At 40.3% G+C, this 21,609-nt stretch overlaps 1 protein-coding gene and 1 non-coding gene across 3 annotated transcripts in view; one reads left to right on the top strand and one right to left on the bottom strand.

The window, feature by feature from the left end:
* Nucleotides 1–2,438: 2,438 nt before the first annotated feature.
* Nucleotides 2,439–21,609, top strand: part of RAD23B (RAD23 homolog B, nucleotide excision repair protein) — a 43,437-nt gene continuing 24,266 nt past the window's right edge. The window contains exons 1-3 of one of the 2 annotated variants that reach the window (XM_044265194.1): nucleotides 2,439–2,876; nucleotides 20,325–20,406; nucleotides 20,723–20,802. In XM_044265194.1, the coding sequence (XP_044121129.1) occupies nucleotides 2,811–2,876; nucleotides 20,325–20,406; nucleotides 20,723–20,802 (228 nt within the window). In that variant the 5' untranslated portion in view covers nucleotides 2,439–2,810. Of the gene's footprint in view, nucleotides 2,877–3,441; nucleotides 3,505–20,324; nucleotides 20,407–20,722; nucleotides 20,803–21,609 lie in introns of those variants that run through there. The other variant, XM_044265195.1, reaches the window with a different exon arrangement.
* On the bottom strand, nucleotides 12,195–12,267 carry TRNAR-UCU. Its single transcript has one exon. It is a non-coding gene; the product is annotated as a tRNA-Arg (tRNA).

Genomic DNA, 21,609 nt, shown 5'->3' with positions numbered 1-21,609 from the left:
AGCCAGGTACAGACTTTGAACTGTATTCTAAAGTGTAATTAGGTATTAAGAATAGATGTGACATGATGTGAATTATGGCTGAAAAAGATTACTCTGACTGCTGGGGAGGCTGGTGGGGGGAAAAGAGAAGCGGAGAGACCAGTTGGGAAGCAGGTGAAGCATCATGATTAGCTTAGGGTTGGAGAATCAGAAATGGTGAAGATGGCTGAATTTGGGATATAATTTGGAGAATAAAACTGACAGGACTCAATAATGGATTACATGTGGTGGGTGAGGAAATAGGAACAGAGGAGAGATTTACCAGGGATGATGACTAGATTTTTGGTCTGAGCACCTGGGTAGATGGTGGTGCTGCCATGAATTATAGGTGGGGGAAAACTGGTAAAGGGGCAGGTTTCACCCGGAAGAGAGGTCCAGAGGAAAATCAATGGTTCTGCTTAGCCATAATAGGCTTCAGACCCTTGTTATATTCTAACTGAAGGTATTGTGTAGGCAACTGGCTAACTCTATCTGCAGCTAAGGGGACAGGTCCTGGCTGGAGGTATTTCAAAACCACGTACAAGATGAGATCACCTGGTGACTAACAGTAGATATACAGAAATACAGAGGGCAGAGGATTAGATATTGAATTACAATACAGGGACAGACGGGCTGTGCAAGGGGAAATGCCAGGTTAGTGGAAAGGGAAGTTCGTGAGGGAAAGTTCCATGGAAGAATTGTATCTGAGCTCTTAAATACAGGAAAAACCAAGCAGTGACACTGTATCCGTCAGGATGATGGCACAGAGATGTAATTTGCAATTGGCCACACGGTTAGTGATCTAACTGTAACTTTCCTTTATACTCAAACCAGCTTATGTCAAATTTGCCACATGGTACCTTAGTAAGAGGCAGAATAGCCTGGCACCTAGGAGCACATGCTCTAGAGTCATTCCAGTTAAAATGCTGGATCTGTCACTTACTAGGTGAGTGACACCAGGCACATTACTCAGCATCTCTGTATTCACTTTTCTTATCTGTCAATGGGCATGCTACAAATAGCTAACTCCTGGGGCACCTGGGTGGCTCAGTGGGTTAAGCCGCTGCCTTCGGCTCAGGTCATGATCTCATATCCCGGGATTGAGTCCTGCATCGGGCTGTCTGCTCAGCAGGGAGCCTGCTTCCTCCTCTCTCTCTGCCTGCCTCTCTGCCTGCTTGTGATCTCTCTCTGTCAAATAAATAAATAAAATCTTTAAAAAAAAAAATAGCTAACTCCTTATGGGATTCTCACCTACATTCCTTGTCTTTACATACATATCCAATACCCCCTCCAATGATCAATGGAGTTGAGTGCTATTTTTCCTTCCCTACCGCTGAGGAACTGGGAGCACATTCACCCATTCCACTAATATTTATTGTGTGCCTGCGGTCAGGCACGCTTCTCCACGCTAGAGACACGTCGGTTAACACATCAAAACCCTCGCCTTTGTGCAGCTTCAGTCTGGGGCTTGGAGGAAAAGACGACAAAGATAGTATCTCTGTTATGTAGCAACTGGAAGATAATAAATGCTATGGAGGGAACAGAGTAGGCTACTGCAGTTGGGAAGTTGCTGTTCTCAGCCGAGGATTAGGGTCGACTTCACGGAGAAGCTGACATCTGAGCAAAGATTTGAAGGAGGGGAGACAAGTGAGCCACCCAGCTATCTGGGTAAAGAGGGCTCGTACAGGGGCGCAGCCAAGGCGAAGGCAGGCCTTTAGGCGGGAGCCTAGTACCCACCAACAACCCCAAGAACCGGGGAGAGGAGGGGGATGAGGTGAGAGGCAGGGGCTATGAATCCAATTCCAAGAACTCGGACTTTTACTTCTCGGTGACAGGAGCCACTGGACCGTTCTATCCACGGAGGCGTTGGAGAGCTTGACCTCCTCTGTCTTACTCAGGCCCAAGGTCCACCTAGGTATCCGGCACTGGGGTCTGCACTCTCAGGAGTAAGGAATTCGAGTCGCCACCACAAAGGCTCATCCACACCGAAAGCGTCCGGTAAGCGCCGGCCCAGTACCTTGGTTACCACGAGCTTTTCTCTCAAACCCCGCCCCAACCTACCGCCCTCCAGCTCCCCAGCTCCAGACTTCGGCTTCCACTTAGCGCGGTCTCCACGTAGCGCTTCCCCGGCTACGGGTTGCGCAACTCAGGCAGCCGGGAGGAGTCTGGACGTAGGCGGAGCAGCGGCGAGCGGCAGAACGCCCCGGTTGCAGACGCCACAAGGAAGCCCCGAGAGCCCTCCAGACGCCCACTGACTGCGCCTGCGCACGCCCGATCCCGGCCGCCGGCATTCCAGAGCCGCAATCCGCCCCGCCCCAATTCCGGGGCGGAGTTCTTGACCGCGCCTGCGCACAGCCTCGCCGCACCCTACGCCTGCGCGCTTCGTCAGCCCGGCCCCATCCCCCAGATTTTTTCAGGTGGGGGAGGGGGCGCGTCTCGGCGAGTCACGTTGATGGCGGCCACCAGCCTGTGGTGAGCTAGCGGATTCTCTGCTTGTCGCGCAGAGCCCCTCGTGCTTCCTGCAGACTCAGTGGCCGGCGCCGGGAGCGTGAGGAAGCACGGCGGCCAGAACTCGCGAGGAAGGCCGCAGTCGCAGAGGTAGCGGCGCGGCCCGGGCCCAGGGCTGGGGGACAGGCCGCTCCGCAGGGCGAATGTGACAAGCCCCCACCCCCACCGCCTTCCTCCCGAGTGCGCGAGGAGCGCGGGCGACCCCGGGGCCCCGCCAGGCCACAGACCCCGCCCAGCGGCCAGCACCCGGAGCAGGCCCGGCAGCGGAGCTGCGCGCCGGCACCATGCTGGTCACCCTGAAGACCCTCCAGCAGCAGACCTTCAAGATCGACATCGACCCCGACGAGACGGTGCGAGCCGCTGGGAGCGTGCCCGGGGAGGGCGGGGGCGGCCGCGCGCGGGCCGCGGGGAGCGCGAGGAGCCCGTCGGGCCTGGGCGGGGGTCGGCGCGGCGGTTCTGTGCGCCCGGCGGGGGCCTCAACCCGGAGCAGGGCCCCGCAGCGCAGCCGAGCGGGGAAAGCCCTCTCCGCACACCCGGGAGTGTGCGGCGAGCGTGGGGCTCGGGCCCCGGGCGCTGGATAAGGCCTGCTAGCCCTGGGCAGGGCCCGGGGTCCCGGCCCCGGCCGTGTACGGCCCACCCGAGCTTTCGGAGTTGGCCGCAGGCTTTGGGGCAGGAGTAAGGGGAAGCAGTGGCTGGACGCCGAAGCCCTGGTGGCATATGGCGTGGAGCACACGGCCGCGGGGCACGGGAGGCTTGGGCCTGGGAAGCTCTCAGTAGTGGGACCGGAGGGGGAGGGGGAGGTCAAGGCTTCCTCGGTGATGGAGGCGGCCTCTCTGGGTCCTTAGGTGCGGGAGGGAGATGTAGGCGTCGTCACTACCCTTGCGTGGACCCGGTTAGGCGCTGAAGTCTGGGAGGTGGTAACTGGAGAGAATGAGCTTTAAAAAAAGATATCAGGTTCCGTCAGCCGCAGAGCGAAAGGTGAGTGGAGAGGAGTGTTGAAAATGAATCATTTGCCCCCTCCTCCCCAGAATTGGCGACCCTTTTATTGGCATATACTATCTTGAATCCTGTAGCCTCAGTTCTCCCGCCACCGAGCCCACACCCCTACGTAGATTGCACTTCCAGGCCTCTTTGGTGGTGAAGATTTTTTTGTTTCACATCCAGGCTCAAACTCACTTCCAGATTGACTCCTCTTGCGTTAGAAGTCTTGTAATGTAGGTACTGGACACCTTGCACTCTTCTCCCAGCTCTCAAATAATAGAATATCAAGGTAGGAAAAAAAAAAAAAAAAGAAAAGAAAAGAAAAACTTTGGATCTTGCTGCAGTTAAAGCCTCGAACACTTCAGAAGTCCACGTGGTAGATTCTCGTGCCATCTTCTGTATTTGTGACTGCAAAAAGAGCCACAGTGTTTAAGTCAGTACAGCTTTATGCCAAGAATCTAAATATGCCACCGGTGTGAATTTGCTGTTGTTTTGGAATTGTGCTTCTGTTCATCATTAAGGCTGTCATGTTTCGTTTAAACCAGCTGTTTTCTGCCCATCTGTATTTTAAAAAATAGTTGACTCTGGTTTTGGTGAAGGTCAGGGGTCTTGCTGTTAGATCAGTTCCATTTGTGCTTCTGTCTTATTTGCTATGTACCTGCCTTTCGGAGATGTGAGGTTATTAAATGGCGTTTAATTGGTGGTCAGTAAATGAAATCTGTAACGAATACCTTTGGGTGAGGATATAGTTATATGTTTTACCTGTCTCATTTAATCTGAAGTTTTGCACCTCTTCAGTTATTTAAGAAACATAGTTCCCAATCTTTTTAGAACTGTGGCACAAAATAATTTTATTGCAAGAATATGAAAAGTTTACTTTGTGATTAAATTCTTAAAGGTACAGGAGATAGCAATTATAGATTAGAAACTGATGCCCTGTGGATTGATGTGAGTAATAGAAGTCAAATTTTTCTTGAATTTTTCTTTATTGCTGAGTGTGTACTAATAAGTTAAAGAATGAAAGTTTAAAGTGCAGCTGTATAATGTTTTCAGACAAAACTTTTTATAAAATGTCTATTTGATTTTGGTTCTTTGCAGTAATATTGGTGCAGCAGGAACTTTACCAGCTTAAAATATTCAGAATTAACTCCAGAATTATTGAAACCTAAAGGAGATTTTTGTAAATACCTGTGGGTGTATTGAAGTTATGCCGTAACTTTTCTACAGCTCCACTGAATGTTCTTTGGTATTTGGATAGCTCTTTCTGCACTTTGTGCATCTTAGAGCCAATATTGTTTTTGTATATGCTCCTCACTATATTAACTATTTACCGGTTTACTTCCAAGGAATGTCTTGAGTTATATGATTTATAAGTATTCTTCTAAAAGTGTATTTTCAGAAGGACCATTGTTACAGAGAGTGGCTTCAGCTTTTTGTTCCTATTTGTTTAAATATATTTTTGTTTTGTTTATATAAACATAAAAACTAACATTGTTAATCTGGAGCAAGAAATGAATACATTTAATCAGTGGTGTGTGGAACGTTTACATTAAATGACGTGTAGGATTTCTTTTTTCTTTTAAAGCTTTATTTTTTAGTAATGTCTACACACAATGTGAAGCTCAAATATAAAACTCTGAGACCAAGAATCGGTGTTCCACCCGCTGAGCTAGCCAGGCCCCCTTTGTAGGATTTCATTTTAATGAACTTAAATTTCAGAAATGTTTATAGTGGGTTTTTTTTAATACATATTTTTGATACAGTATTTAGGTAAAATTCCTGTAAGAAAAGAAACAGTGAAAGTTGTAATAATATAAGGAAGCTCTAAGTGTCCTGTTTCAAATTTGTTTTGAAAACTAGGTAACCAGGGTTATTAGAAATAGGTCTAAAATAAAGGAGGAGAAAATGGGATTTTAGTGAGACCAGTAGGGAGATCCACATAAAATGAACAGTTTTTGCTCTCAGAGACCTTGATTTTGGCTACTCAAAGATTTGTCCTTGTTTGATTTTTACCTAGAAGTAAGAAAATTAAGTAGCTTGAAGTTGCCAGTACGGAAGCTCTGAACTTGAGATGAGCAGAACAAAAATGAATGCAAGACAAGACTGAGATAAGAGGAATCATGGGAGTGCTTCATTTGTTGAACATGTATATGTTTGGTGGTTTGAGTGTCAGCACTGGAGTACAGGCACATATGGACTGTGGTGGGTCTTTTGGGAGCCTGGAGCCTTCATGACCTAGTAGCTCAAAAGCTATAGAGTAGATGTACAAAGTGGGGAAAGCAATGGAATTTGTTTTTATATTGTTTGTATTAGCTTTAGTTTTTGAATGCTGAAAAGTCCTCTCCCCCTTTTACAGCTGCCAAAGTTTTCTTAACACTTGCTAACCATTCTGGGTTATTTACTTGACCATTCCCGTGCACTGCCTTTAGTGTAATCATGGCAAGTTTTTACTATAATAAGTAATCTGTCTCCTCTTATAGTCAAACAGTACAGAAACAAAATGAGAAGTTTGGATGGGAAGACCATTGCTAAAAGAGAATATTCTTAATTGTGTGAAGTTTTATTTTAAAGATATTTACTGTAAAAGAAGCAGATTTAATCTATATAAAGCATTCTGTGATATCTAATAGACTGCTACATGTATAAAATTTTTAAAAATTTGAAAGTTGATGATGTGATGGATGGACATAAAGAGGAAAATGGAGTTCATAGTTTTTCTTAAAGCTCAAATCAAAAATCATTTTGTTTTGTTTTGTGGTTACTTCAACCATTAGTTAAGAACAGGTATATTAACAAAAACTGGCATGATTGTAATACATTGCAGATTTTATTGTATCACTAGTAATGGTGACAAGAAAAAGTGTGATATTAAGATTTAATTCTTCAATATGCTAACCCTTGTCACTGTTGTGTGCTTTCAGTAAGTGGAAAAAAAAAGTAAGTTTGAGATTAGATTTTAAATGAACAAGCTGAAATGCAGTTATAATAGTACATAAATGTCATCAAAGCTGTTGTATGTATATGTTGGAAGTTTTGGATAAAAGAACTGTAGAGATATAGTAGTTTTAATTATTATTGATAGCACGTTTAGTGTAGCACACAGTAATGTGTAAAGAATTACCTTGCTTTTTGATTTATTTGTATAGTATTGGTGTTTATGCTGTAAAATATTGTTTAGTACTTTTCTGTATATGGTATTTATTAGCCATCATTTATTAGCAGTTTGTTCCTATTGTGGTTTATTGTATATTAAAATAGTTGTGCTGGAGATAATACTTTATTATAGAAGTTTCCTAGATAGTTAATGTATTGAGAGTAATAAATGTATAAAAATACTGTATCACAGGGGAGGGGGCACCTGGGTGGCCCAGTCAGTTGAGGGTCTGACTCTTGGTTTTGGCTCAGGTCATGATCTCAGGATCTGGGATGGAGTCCCATGTTGGGCACTGTGCTCAGCAAGGAGTCTGCTTGAGATGCTCTCTCTCTATTTTTTTTTTTTTAAGATTTTATTTATTTATTTGACACAGAGAGAGAGAGATCACAAGTAGGCAGAGAGGCAGCCGGGGGCGGGGGGGGGCAGGCTCCCCACTGAGCAGAGAGCCCGATGCGGGGCTCAATCCCAGGACCCTGAGATCATGACCTGAGCCGAAGGCAGAGGCTTACCTCACTGAGCCACCCAGGTGCCCCAAGATGCTCTCTCTTTAAAATAAAAAAGTAAATCTGAAAAACTGTATCACATAGATGAAATTAAGGTTTCTTGGCATATTGGTAAAACATAACACAGGAAGTACCTGGGAGATCAGGTATGGTTTCTTCCAGACTTTTTTTCTTCCTATACCTAGCACATAGTGGCATTTAATAAACACCTTCTGAATTAATTTAATACATTCTTTTAGTGATCCTCAGTATTTGCATGTTGATTCATTTATTTAATGTTTGTTGAGTACTTACTAAACATTCAGTCCTACTGTCATGGTGCATATATTACAGTGGAATAAACCCGTTAAAAAAACAAATTTTAATAACCAGATAATGCTAAGAGCTATGTAGAGAAGTGAAATAGGGTGAGGTAATGTGATAGTGTATGACTGGGTGGCTACTTTTAAATTGACTAGTCATTGAAGGGCTCTTTGAATACAGTGACATTTAAACTGATACCTGAATAATAATAAGTACTTAGATGGGGATAAGTGTTTTCTGTAGGGAAAGACCTTTAAGAGTGTGGAGAAGAGAAGTAATAGATCAGAGTTAGGCAAGGGGCCAGAGCCTATAAGGACTTTACAGTAAGCTGGGGGGGTTTCAAGGTAAAATAGGAAGCCTTTGGGAATTTCAAGCAGACGAGAAAAAATTTTTTTTATGATTTTAAAGGTTACTTTGCTGGTTGGGAAATGGGGTAGTAGGGTGAGCAAGAGGGATAGTAGGGAGACAAGTTAGGCCTGCATAGTAGTCTTAAACATTCAGGGCCTAACGAGGGAAGTAGGAGCCAAAGACAGATAGGAAGAAAAATGGATGGATTTGAGATGTGTTTGGGAAGGTAGGGTTGAGAGAATTTTTGTTGGGTTGGAGTGGGGAAAATTGAGAAATTGAAAATTAAGCCTGGATTTTAATTGTATAAATTACGTGAATACTTGTGGTCTTTCCTGAGATGTTGTAGACAGCTGGGAAGGGAGCAGGTTTGGGGTTGCAGTGGGAACCCAAGACTTAAGTCTAAAATGCCTACTGAACTTTGAAGTAAAGATAGCAAGTAGATTTCTTACGAATCTCTATTCCAGAGAGAAGTTTGGGTTGGAGATAGAGCCCTGACAATAGGCAGCATTTGTGGTTGACTTCAGTCCATGGGATGGGTGAGATCATCTAGCAGTCTTTTTCAGTGTCCATTGCTTGTGTAATTTGAACCCCAAATTATCCACTATATGTTATTGTATTCTACTAGAATTGAAGAACCATGCTGAGGATGTACCTAGGTAATAGGATGGGGCCTCGGGTTCAAGCCTGGATGTGGAGATTTCATGTGGAGATTGAGTAAAAGAGGTCAGTCAAGGAACAATCTTTGAGGTAGGAAGAATCCAAGAAAAGAAAATGTTTCAAGGAGAAGGAAAGGATCAAATGTGTCTGCTGCTTGAGAATTCAAGAGACATACCCTTTGGTTTTGACAACTTGGAGTTTATTGGGTACCCTGACAAGTAATCTCCATGGGATGGTGGAGCCAAAATTTGTGTTTGAATGGACTGAGGAATGAATGGGAGATGAGGAAATGCAGATAGAATTATGAACTTATATTAGTTATCTTGACATTGTCATTTCCCCTGATGTAGCTGCTTTTATCTCTATGTTAAAAACATGTGAAAATGATCACAATTCTGAGCTTCATAGCATGTGATAGACATTGTTTAAAAAAGACATCCGCACCAGAATTGTGGAAAATAATGTAGTAGTGTATATTTTCAAAAGAAGAAGTGAATGCCAATGTGACTAGTAACTTGCTGCCACCACCCAGTTAGTGGCTTTGGTAGTTTTCATTATCTATGAAAGATGGTCTTGCTCAGACACCTGGCCTTGCGTTCCTTAATCTCTCATCCAGTGTTCTTTCCTTCTGTGCTACCTCAATTACTCACTCGCGTGACTGGTAACTAGATCTTATTACCAGTAACTGTAGCTATTCCCCCATTCCCAGTAATCTGTTACTAGTATCCTGCTTTACCTTCTGGTTCCAATTGTATTGAGACCTATAGTTCATTTGCTCCACCTTTTTTTTTTGCTGGCCCTCCCTTTATGTTATTGCTTCCACTCTTACACAGCTAAAACAGGGTCAGTGATGAGAATTACTCTCTTGCAAGGGTCAGCATAGCAGGCTTTCTGAGTTTGCAGTTCTGGCTATAGCACTTGTTCTGTGACCTTGAGCAAGTTACCCAATAATGTGCCTGTCTGCTCATCTTAAAATGAGGATATTGCCACTGGAACTACTAACCTCATATGGTTGTTTGGAAGGTTTTTTGAGTTTCAGAGCATACACATAAAACCGTGACCACGCTTGACAACATGGTCCCACTCTCACTTCATTGTTTTTGCTTGGAAAACCCCGAATATGACTAAATTCAGTTCTGTTTGTGCATGCACTATGTAGCTAGAAGACGAACACATACCCACATTGATTTGTCTCACTTAAAACTCCTGAACATTAGGGGCACCTGGGTGGCTCAGTGGGTTAAAGCCTCTGCCTTCGGTTCAGGTCATGATCCCAGGGTCCTGGGATGGAGCCCCACATCAGGTTCTCTGCTCCTTGGAGAGCCTGCTTCCTCCTCTCTCCCTGCCTGCCTCTCTGCCTACTTGTGATCTCTCTCTGTCAAATAAATAAATAAAATCTTTAATTTAAAAAAAAAAAAAACTCCTGAACATTAATTGGGCACTTTGTATTGCCTGTTAAGTGTACTTCACTAGTACACTAGTCAGTCCATTCACTCTTCCACTGTCCTTATTTTCAGCCGATAACCCTAGCTTTTAGATTTTATTGAGATTTTAGATTTTATTGAGAATATAGAAGCAGTTGGGACAGAACTTTTGCAGAGTCCTACCACAACTACCTACTTCCTCTATTCGCCTTTAGTTGGGGTTTGGTATCTATTTGGGTGGTACTAAGGCTGGTCCCTCTCCTTTGCCACTGTACCCTATATGTGGTCATCTGGGAAGAACCTCAATCCATCTCTTCTTTTCTCTTTTGCCTCATTCATTTTTCCATTCTAGAATATTCAGACATTTTCTCCATCTTAAAAAACTCTCACTTGTCTCCATATCCCTTTTGGCTGCTCCATATCCCATTTCCCTGCTGCTCTTCATAGCAACTTAAGGGTAGCTGTTGACTCTTTACTTGTTTTTACATCTTGCTTTTTTTCAGATACATTGTACTACTACTGAGGGCTGAGTTTTTTTGCCCATTTTGGATTTGTCCTATGTCCTTGAGCTCTTAAATCTCTTTTCTCGATAGTAAAATAGAAGTAATAATAACTTGCCTGCCTTTTAGAATTGATACGAAAATCAAATGAGATCATGGATCTGAAAATTTTTAGTGAATAAAAATAAATGGATGCCAATTTTTAAAAAACAAATCCCGCTCTTTCGTCAATTTTCTGTGATTTTGATCAATGCTTTCACTATCTTTTCTTTAAAAGGATTATATGGATGTGGTATGTATCCTCTCATTGTGTCAACTTGATATAATCAGCAATTTCAGTTTTTAAGAGTGGTGTTCTGCTTTTTTTTTTTTTAAGTTTGGAAATTATGAGATATTTGATAGGTAATGTATAAAATTTCTGTTACTTTTGGAAAGAAATGTGCTAAATTTGAACCTGTCACAGCACAGAATGCTGCTGAAGGACATCACACCATCTGTTCCTGTAAATTTGTATAAATCCTTATGTAGTGTCTCCAAGAGCTAATTTTGTAACAGTGAACTTTATAAACCCTTTAAACATTATATAAACCTTGTCTAGCAGAGGAAGTAGACTGGCTACACATGACTAATATATATGAGCAGATCCTAAATACTTCAACAAGTAGATAAAAATTATGTGTCACTCCCTCTTGGGAGTTGGTTGAACCTAGTTGGTTGAACTAGGTGGGTGGCTTTTTTGTAGTGTGTAAGATCCTTTCTCTGCCTATATAGAAAGTTTAAAAGTTATAGGTATCTTGAGATACCTACTTTTCTACTTAGTTTTCAAAATCTGTGTCTGTTTTAATCTTGTTGGAATCATACTGTTAAGAATATATTTTAATATATATTAAATGGGCATGAATAGTTCAGCTTAGGAGCCTAAATATCATAGTTTCTGTGGGAAAGATAGATTCTGGATTTCATATTACATTTTTTCAAAGATTATTTATTTATTAGAACAGAGAGAAACATCAGTGGTGGGAGTTGGCACAGAGGGTGCTGGAGAAGCAAGCTCCCTGCTGCAGAGACACTGAGGCAGGAATCATGACCCCAGCAGAGCCACCCACACATCCCCTAAATTATATTTTAAAATCATAGCCTTTTAGATCATAATCATAATTTGAGAATTGATGGCTTTTATTTACTTGTCTATTCACACATTATTAATACTGTACTCTCAGTAATAAAAAATCTCTTCTGCTACATTCTTTTATTCCCTGTGTCTAGTGGGAAGGTTTTTCCTGTTGCACTAAAATCAGCTGATTCTTTATAGTCAGTTCTATTTTTAGAATTAGCAGGAGCCTAGTTGAGGAGTAGGCTCATCATGAGGAGTAGGAAGAATCCAGGAAATACTCCTTGGTGCCTGCAACTTTCTCATATGGAAGGATACCGCCCAAAGAATTTAAAAAAAAAAAAAAAAAGTGGGTTGGGGGGACACCTGGGTGGTTCGGCTGGGTCATGATCCCAGCGTTCTGGGATCAAGTCCCACATGGGGTTCCTCACTTGGCAGGGAGCCTGCTTCTCCCTCTGCCTCTGCCTGCTACTCTGCTTGTGCTCGCGTGTGCGCGCGCTCTCTCTGACAAATACATACATAAAATCTTGGGGGGGGGGAGCATTGCCCACAATGTAAATCTGTGAAATCCTTTTGCTTAGGACTCCCCTTTTGCTAATGGTTAATTGCCAAACTTTGGTTGCTCTTTTGTTTTTCAAAATTTAGCTAGGTATTAGACTTTCTCTTTTCTTTTTTAAATAACCTCTGTGCCCAGCATGGGGCTCAAACTCAGGACCCTGAGATCAGAAGTTACATGCTCTACCAACTGAGCCAGCCAGGCCCCTCAGACTTTTCTAATGAAGATTCCTCTCAGAATTGTAATGCACTCTTGTATAAGTGTTAGTAAGCAATGGTTGGAGGGAGGATGCCGTGATTTTTTTTTTCTTTGCTTTTAAACTTTTTAATTTTCTCTTAAATTACTAAAATAATCCAGGCTTATTATAGTTAGTAAGTGTATAGAAGAGTGGAAGGCTTTTATGCTCCTGATCCAAATAACCACTATGGACTCTATATGCTACTAGACATTTTTTTATGTACATGTAACACATAAACATAACTACACTATGTTTTTTTAAAAATCAACTAGCTTTTGCCCCTGAAAGATAATTATAAATGTGTCATTTATTCTATGTACACGCATTCAGTGAATATCTTGCATGTGTGGTGATGGTTCTTGTATTGCATTGTATTGAAATGAATGCGTGTACAATAATCTGTTTTACCATTGAATGTTTAGGGCTTTCAGTATTACAAACAGTAGTGTGGTACATATATTTTGTTCTTTTATCTTTGAAGTATTTGTGTGAACATGTCTTTAGCATTGATTTCTAGATGAATTACTGTATCAAAGGCGTCAGTTTGCTTCAGAATTGCCTGCATCAGTGCTCACAAATTTCAAGTTCCACATGAGTAACTAGCCAGGATTCAAATAAGAGATGTAGCACGGATTAAATGAGTTAAATTTTGTGAAGCTCTTCATATACTGCCAGACATGTGGTAAGTACATAGCACCCATGAGCTGTTACTCATCCAGCCTCTGTATTTCAGGGCTACCCATTAAAGCTTGCATAATTTTTTTTTTTTTTTACTACTTACAACAGTAGTAAGTAACAACACAGTTATAGCAGAAATAAGGAAAATACACTGTAACATTTAGGAAGCTGGCTTATCATATGAATATTCAATTGATAACCAAATCAACAAGCTGTAGTCCTAGAAATCTCGTGTCGAAGTGCTATGTAAGAAGGCTGAGGTGCAAAACATTATGTTACTATGGTGGGGATATAATTTGTAAGACATTATTTTGATATCTTAAGTTTGTCGAATGGAAAAGACTATTAATGGTTATTGACCTGAACTAGGGTAGTGCCAGGGAATGCAATGTAATATTCACATTGGGAAATAATTAGATGTAATTTGGAACCACTGGATGAATTATTTGGTGTGAGGAATGTGAAAGAGACAAGCACCTCATGGGAATGGGATGAAAAAGGATAACTGATCAGCTTTTGTGTTGGCAGCTTTTTAATACACTATTATTATTACTGTGATTGTCTCCCTTTTGTCTGGGGGGGAGCCATGTCAACCATGTTTAATGTTAGATAAAGAGTATGTTTTTCTTTCTTTTTTTTTAAGATTTTATTTATTTATTTGAGAGAGAATGAGACAGAGAAAGAGAGAGCATGAGTGGGGGAGGAGCAGAGGGAGGAGCAGATTCCGCACCAAGCAGGGAGCCTGATGTGGCCCTGGGATTCCAAGACCATGACCTGAGCTGAAGGCAGTTGCTTAACCAACTGAGCCACCCAGGTTCCCAAGAGTATGTTTTTCTTTTAAAATGCACTTCTTTCATAAGAGAAGTATGCAACTAGGAAAAATGTTTGATTCTTGATTGTTAACAGTGCTTTATTGATGGCTGGGTTAATGATAAACTCATTCTTTAGGGGGAAATAAACAGCAAAATGAAAGGATAGCCTTGGTTATTTACTGGGACTGTGGTGATCAATTCTAGATCCATCCTGTTTACTACTTAATGAAGTAGCACTGGCATGGAGCTCAGCACAGTTAAAGAAGTCATAACTGCATCCGTTGCTGGTCATAACTTTCCCAAGAAAAGCCATTTGCAGAGGTACTACCTCTTCTTTTTTTGCCACATCCAGAAAGAAGACCTTTCTTTATAAGCTGTTTTAAAGCGTGTTCAATTTGATCAGGTTAGGATTTAGACTAATTAGTATATAGACTATCTTTCAGCAAATGTATTATGGTTGAAATGCCTGCGGGATTCCAGTAAAAGTGTTGAGTAGAGACTTAGGTATGCATGGCTAAAGTTAAAGAGAGGGCTAAGAAGTGACACCTGGATGGTTATTAAAACTAAAGGAGATGGGTTATCTGGGAACTTTATATAGAACAAAAAGGCAGCCTTGGGTATAACACTGAGCTGCACTTAAAGGGCTAGCCAAGGGAGAGGATTTCACAAAGCAGTGAACAGAAAGATAGGAGGAAATCCAGAAGGTATAGCTTTATGGGTGCAGCAGGAGGGCAGTGTGAACAGGAGGGACAGGTCAGTATTGTTTAGTGTGACAAGTCAAGTAAGGTAGGGAAGGACTAAGAAATGACTGGTTATGAATTTTGCTGAATTTAGTGATACTGGAAAGAAGAGTTTTATGGAATTGGGATAGGGAGAAGATATGCAGCAGAAGGAGAATAAAGTCCATTTTTCTGTCAGCACTGTATGGTTGAGTAATAGGTGTGGTGTTAAGAGTAAGTACTACAGTGTGTGTAGTTAATTTTTTGAAAAATGCCTGAGACTAAGGGGAGGAGAGTGTAGCTACCAAGAGATATGGGGAGTTGGGAAGTTTTTGTTTTGTTTTTAAGAGGATATAAAATTGGGTCTGTTTGAATGGAAATGAACTGGCTTTGAGGGAGAGGTTGAAATTACAGCTGGGGGAGGAAAGGAAACAATAAATCTAGCAAGGTACTGAAGAACACTGGAAGGAGAACCAGGGGAGAGGTGGAAAGAATTAGGTTTGAAAGAGAGGGATGCCTCTTTCACTTGATAAGTGAGAAGGAAATTAGGTGGATCTGGATGTAAAAAAATAAAAAGAAAAAAGTATATCCCTTTGGTGGCAGAAAGTGGAGGGTGATTTCCTCTGACATCTGCTAGGTTTTGAATGAAGTAGAAGATGGTCATCTGTGGGGAGGAGGGTAGTGTTGGGAATCAAATTTAGAGAAGAGTGCAGGTTTGAAATACCTCTTGGGAGAATGGAGGAGAACCAGAAGAACAGAGGATTTAGTTATCTTTCATTTTCTATAGCATTTAGAAGACTGGATATAAATGGAAAGGTAGGGGTTGGATAGTTAATAGTAAAATTTGTTAGCTAAGTAAGGTAGGAGATACCACAGAGTGGTTGAACTAAATTTTACATTAAGTACTGATAGAAATGAAATCAGTTGTTTGGTCCAGATAAGGAGCTTTGCCTGGCAGAAGCAGCAGAAAGACAAGAAGATCTGACAATAGGAAGAAAAGCGATAGAAACAGTGGCATTGCTTGTATGTGCTGAATAGTACTGGCAGTAAAGATCACGATGAAAATAGGGGCTCTGGAGACCAGAGTCTTAATGAGATGCAAGACCAGGTGTAGTGAACGGTTATTGAGAACTGATAGGAAAAGGTGATTTGGTGCTTATAATTTCAAAGATGGAGACAGTTTTGGAATGACAAAATTCAGCTTGTGTCCTGTAGGTAATGACTTAAGTAGATTGAAGGTAAAGGTCATGTTCTGTTTGGTTTTATTTTTTAAGTATGTAAAGATCATTGTGTTAAGGTTAGGAACAATGCCAAAATTTTGGACAGGTCAGTGCACCTGGTTCTTAAGTCTTGTTCAGTTGTTTTCTGTGATACTTAACCAGAAGTGGTATTGCTGGAGTGAATGGCCAACCCCTGAAAAATGTTGACCTTTGGTGTATTGCCCTTAAATACTTCATTGTTTGATACTCTTTCTGAGAGTGTATCTCCTCACACTTAACACCAGGAATTGTTCAAGGCTGTCTTTTCTAGCATCATGGCACAGTGGGCTAATCATATCTGACTAAAAATTGTTTTGGTTAGTAATAACGTTGACCTTTTTATTGACTACTTGTGAATTGCAGCCCTGTTACTTGTCTCATTTTTCTGTTGGCAAAAGACTATTTTCTTCCATTTCTCTTTTCTTAATTTATTTTCATTTTTCCTTGTTTTTGTCTTATTTGTATTTGACTTGCATGCTTAGTTTATTAATTTTCCTTCTTTAATAATAATAAAGTTTTTTTTAAGATTTTTATTTATTTGACAGAGAGAGAGAGAGATCACAAGTAGCCAGAGGCAGGCAGAGAGAGAGGAGGAAGCAGGCTCCCTGCTGAGCAGAGAGCCCGACATGAGGCTCCATCATGAGGCTCAATCGCAGGACCCTGAGATCATGACCTGAGCAGAAGGCAGAGGCTTAACCCACTGAGCCACCCAGGTGCCCCAGCAATTTTTTTTTTAAAGAGAGAGTGCACATGACGGGGAGGAGGGGCAGAGGGAGGGAGAATTCCAGGCAGGCTCCACGCCCAGCACAGCTCAGCATGGCACTTGATCTCAGCACCCCAAGATCATGACCTGAGCCGAAATCAAGTTGGATGCTTAACTGACTAGCCACCCAGGTGCCCCAATAATAGACTTTTATTTTAGTATTGGGTTTTGTGGTTTTTTTGTTTTCTTTTTTTTTTTAAGATTTTATTTATGGGGTACCTGGGTGGCTCAGTGGGTTAAAGCCTCTGCCTTCAGCTCAGGTCATGATTCCAGGGTACTGGGATCGAGCCCCGCATTGTACTCTCTGCTCTCTCTGCCTGCCTCTCTGCCTACTTGTGATCTCTGTCAAATACATAAATAAAATCTTTAAAAAATAAAAAGATTTTATTTATTTGGGGGAGACAGAGAGCACATGAGAGAAGAGAGCACTGTCAGGGGTGAGGGGGAGAAGCAGACTCCCTGCTGAGCAAGGAGCCTTGCTATGGGGCTTGATCCCAGAGTCCGGGAATCATGACCTGAGCAGAAGGTGGGTACTTACTGAGCCACCCGGGTACCCCTAAACACCTTTAGTGTTAGTCTGTGTGATTACTTTTTTAGCCAAATTTTACAGGTAGTGTCTATAGAGTGTCTATGGAGTTCTCATTGTTATGTTCTTAATATGCTTTAATCACTTGTTTGGTTTCTTTGGAGCTAAACAATTAGAGGTGTTTGTTGCTGTTGTTGTTCTGTTCTTTTTAACTTCTAAGGGTTTTTGTCCCCTCCTCCTTCTTTTTGAGATAGGAAACTAGAGAGTGAGTCAGTCCATTATTTACTTAGGCTTATGGAAATAGTGAAATAGTCTTTGTGGCCTAAGTTTTTAAAGTATATATATTCTATGGGTGCTGGAAATAAAAGTACAATTTTTATTGGATAGAAACTATATATATATATATATATATATATATATATATATATATATATATAGTCTGTCTTAATTGCCCACATCCTGACCTGTCAGAAATGAAATTCCTGCTTATTTTTCTTTTGTTTTTTTGCTTCATATATTTTTTATTTCCTTTTTCTTCACATATTTCTGTGCTATATTAATTTATTCATTCAGTAAGTATTAATTGAGCAACTGCTGTGTGCTATACCATTATGTGCTATTCTGAGAACTAGATTCACTCCTAGTAACATATGTGGTCTGTAATTCATGATTTTTTTTTTTTTTTTTTAAACCAAGCAACCAGAGTTGATCTCTTCTTTGAAGAAACAGGTGTGTGGAAGGAAATTTATCATTCACCACAGAGTGCTCTAACTGAGCTCTGCCATCACTCAGTTGACTTTGGGCAAGTCATTTAGCATGTAAGATAACAGTTCTCAAAAAATTTTTTTTCAAGACCCTTTACGCTCAGAATTTCTTGAGGACTCCAAAATAACTTTTGTCATTGTGCTTGTGTTTAAAGTAGGCTCCACACTCAGTGTGGGGCTTGAACTCACAGCACTAAGATCAGGAGTCATATTCTCTACCAAATGAACCAGCCAGGCAGTCCCAAAACTCTTTAATGTTTGGCTTAATAGAAGGTAGATGGCTTCTCATCTGCTTCTGCATTCAGTCGTTTTTGGTATTACATGCTTTGTAACCTCTGGAAAACTCAAGTATATACTTGTGAGAAAACTAGAATGGAAAAAGGCAAATGATGTCTTTTGACCCTACAGACCACCTGATAAGGTCTTACAAACCTTTTTGGCTCCCTGACCACACACCTAGAATTCTCTAGGCCTTAGCATCCATATCAGTGCAGGGATTTTAATGAAATGGTCTTTCCCTGGGTAACTCAATCTTCACCGTCTGCCTTTGGCTCAGGTCATGATCACTGTGTCCTGGGATCTAGCCATACGTTAGGCTCCCTGTTCACCGGGAAGCCTGCCACTCTCCCTGCTTGTGTTCTCTCTCTCTCTGTGTCTCTCTGTCAAATAAATAAATAAAATCTTTTTTAAAAACATACTTTATTTTAGAAATTTGGATAGTATCTTTTATTTCCTGCTCTTATCATGAAGTGCTAGCTGAATGTATAGGTAAAACCAGAACTATCAATATTAATTTAAAGCAAGGACCAACTGTAGAGTTATTGAAGTTGTAAAGTCTTTGTACTTTTTTATTCTGAAGCACACATAGCAGTGTTTACCATCTGATAAAGAACAGTATATGAAATTGAATAAGGCCATGGAATTTTATAGCCTGAGTTTACTGATGTTAAAATCAGATTCTCTGTTTTTTTTTTTTTTTTAAGTTGTTACTTGTGTTCATTTAACCTGTGAAATTCAGAACAATAAAAAGTACTAGGCTTATATTGTGATGGATTTCTGCTCTGGGGAACATCAGAAGAGTGGTGATGCTGTTGACTCATTTCAGGAAGATCAGTACAGCAAGGGTAATTTTTATGGTGTGTGCAAAATACTCTAAAGCTTGAAGTCAGAAAGGTGTTTGGGGTTTCAGCTACTAAGTAGTAGCTGTGTGACGTGGGGAGGAGATTTAAACTCTCTTCTTCTCATCGGTAACATTGAGTAGATGATATTCCCATTTGTCTCAGAGTTTTGAGAATTACGTGAAATTGTGTACGTTAATGTACTTAAGGCTGTATAAGTATTATTGTCTTTTTTTCCTTTTGGAAGATACACTGTTGCTTTTTAATTGTACAGAGGGACCTTCTCTTTATATCTCAGACAGACGGTTTTTCATCTAAAGCTCAGAACTATTCAACTTAGACAATTTTCAGAAGTATTGTGGGAAATTGAAGGAAATGGAATTTTCCCCTTTGATTCTTGTGTCTTTAATGAAACTAGTACTCTCTCTTTGTATCCCTATCTGGCAGTCTTTCACTTAAAGCTCAGAACTATCAACTTAGACAATTTTTAGAACTATTCTGGGAAATAGAAGGAATAGAATTTTCCATCTTGATTCTTGTACCTTTAAAGTAATGAAACTAGTTCCATTATGTCTTCTTGCCTCTTTTATTCTTCTGCCACCCTGCTTTCTGGTCAGTTTCAGAAATTGATTGGACTCATTTTCAAAATACTTTATAATGAGCCTGTTGTCAGTAATTTTAGGAATTAAAGAGACCGTAAAGATTATCTATTTCAGTCCCTCTTTGTAGATGAGAATGATGAGAGAAACTAAGCTACTTGTTTAAGATCATTTAAGTGGTACAGTGGTCCTCAGCCAAGGCTGAACTTTGGAACCACCTGTAAAGCTTTAAAGAAAACACAGATGTTCACACCCATCCCCAGAAGTTATGTCTTACTAATTGGTCTTTATGAAGCCCCCTTGGGTATGATTGTAATGAAACATATCCCACTTTTAAAGTGAATCATTTGCATTTAACATTCATATTTGACTTCTATTATTGTTACAGATAGGACTACTTTATTTCTTAGAACTTTTAGGTTAGAAAGTTTTTCTTTACTTTTTTACTCTGGGAAATAAGCTCATAAACTATAATGAAAATCAAAACTTTCTGATGTTGAATTCTGATGTTGAATATTTTGAATGGATTTATTAAGTCAACTGGTAAAGTTTTTTTTTTTATCTTTGTGTAGCAACTGTGGTAAAACAAACTTCATACCTATTATGCCTAATGATATGCATTAAGAATGAGTCTTTTTTAAAACAATATTGTAAAGACATCTCTAAGTTTTTGGAATTATTGATAATTAATATGCATAAAACCTTACCTTGCATTGTTTATTCAAATTCTGGATTGTCATTTGTTGTTTAGACTTTTTAGAAAAAAATCTTTATTTTTCCTGTAGGTAAAGGCACTGAAAGAGAAAATTGAATCTGAAAAGGGGAAAGATGCCTTTCCTGTAGCAGGTCAAAAATTAATTTATGCAGGTATGAATTAAATATTGAAAGTAATATGCTATCTTGTTTACGGTGACATTCTTTGGTTTTAGAAATTGTCATCTTATAAATTGTGTATACAAATTGAGACTGTCAGAAACATAGATGGTTTTTGGTGTTTGATATCTTAGTCAGATGTTAGTGCCTTTTTACCCAAGTATATTTCTATTTATATTTATCTTGGCTGATTAGTTAATGTTTTTCTTATTGATAGAATTGACGTTGGTGATTGTTTGAACTTCAGTTATGTGTAAGACAAAGGTTATGGGGCTTCAAATAATGTGTTCTTTTTTTCTTAATGTACTAGGCAAAATCCTCAATGATGATACTGCTCTAAAAGAATATAAAATTGACGAAAAAAACTTCGTGGTGGTTATGGTGACAAAAGTAAGTTTGAGCCTTGTTCTGTATATCTTTATGCATGTGAGAGTTTTTTTTGTTTTTTGTTTTGTTTTTTAAATAATGGTCCTAAGCCGTTATACTTTAAGTGAATCCAGTTTATGCACATCCATATGGCAAGTACTTAACTGTTGTTAAAACACTCTACTTTGAGTCAGCCATAAAATTAATTATTTCATACATATATATAGCTTAAACATGATTTTCTTTTTTCTTTCTTTCTTTTTTTTAAAGATTATTTATTTATTTATTTGACAGAGCTCACAAGTAGGCCAAGAGGCGGTGGCGGGGGTGGTGGGGAAGCAGGCTCCCCGCTAAGCAGAGAGCCCAATGCGGGGGTCAATCCCAGGACCCTGAGACCATGACCAAAGGCAGAGGCTTTAACCTACTGAGCGACCCAGGCGCCCCTATATACCTTAAACATGATTTTAAATGAAACAGTTAAAAAATGTCATGTGAAAATTGTTAAGTTTTGCTGGAGCAGTAAAATCAGTAATTATGTAATTGAAAGTGTGATTCTTAGTAATTGAGTAAATAGTTATTTTGTGGTTTTAAGAGGGGTGCCTTAAAGGGACTTGGTAAATTATGTACTAGATCTGACCAACTCCTCCGGCAGAAAAGGCATGTAAACTCCTAATTTCAGTGATGCTCCTTAGTTGAGGAGGTAGATTTTTAGACACTGAAAAGGGAATAGGCAGCTTAAGAAATGGAAGAATGATTGTGAGAAAGGTTTTGGTTTGGGGGGGTGTTTTTTAGATGGTGGGGCAGGCAGAAGGAGAGAGAAAATTTTAAGCG

Source organism: Neovison vison, chromosome 9 (genome assembly GCF_020171115.1).
Source record: "Neovison vison isolate M4711 chromosome 9, ASM_NN_V1, whole genome shotgun sequence".
Taxonomy (NCBI): Eukaryota; Metazoa; Chordata; class Mammalia; order Carnivora; family Mustelidae; genus Neogale; species Neogale vison.
The sequence above is the reverse complement of the archived record's forward strand: the minus strand, read 5'-3'. Positions and strand labels throughout refer to the sequence as shown.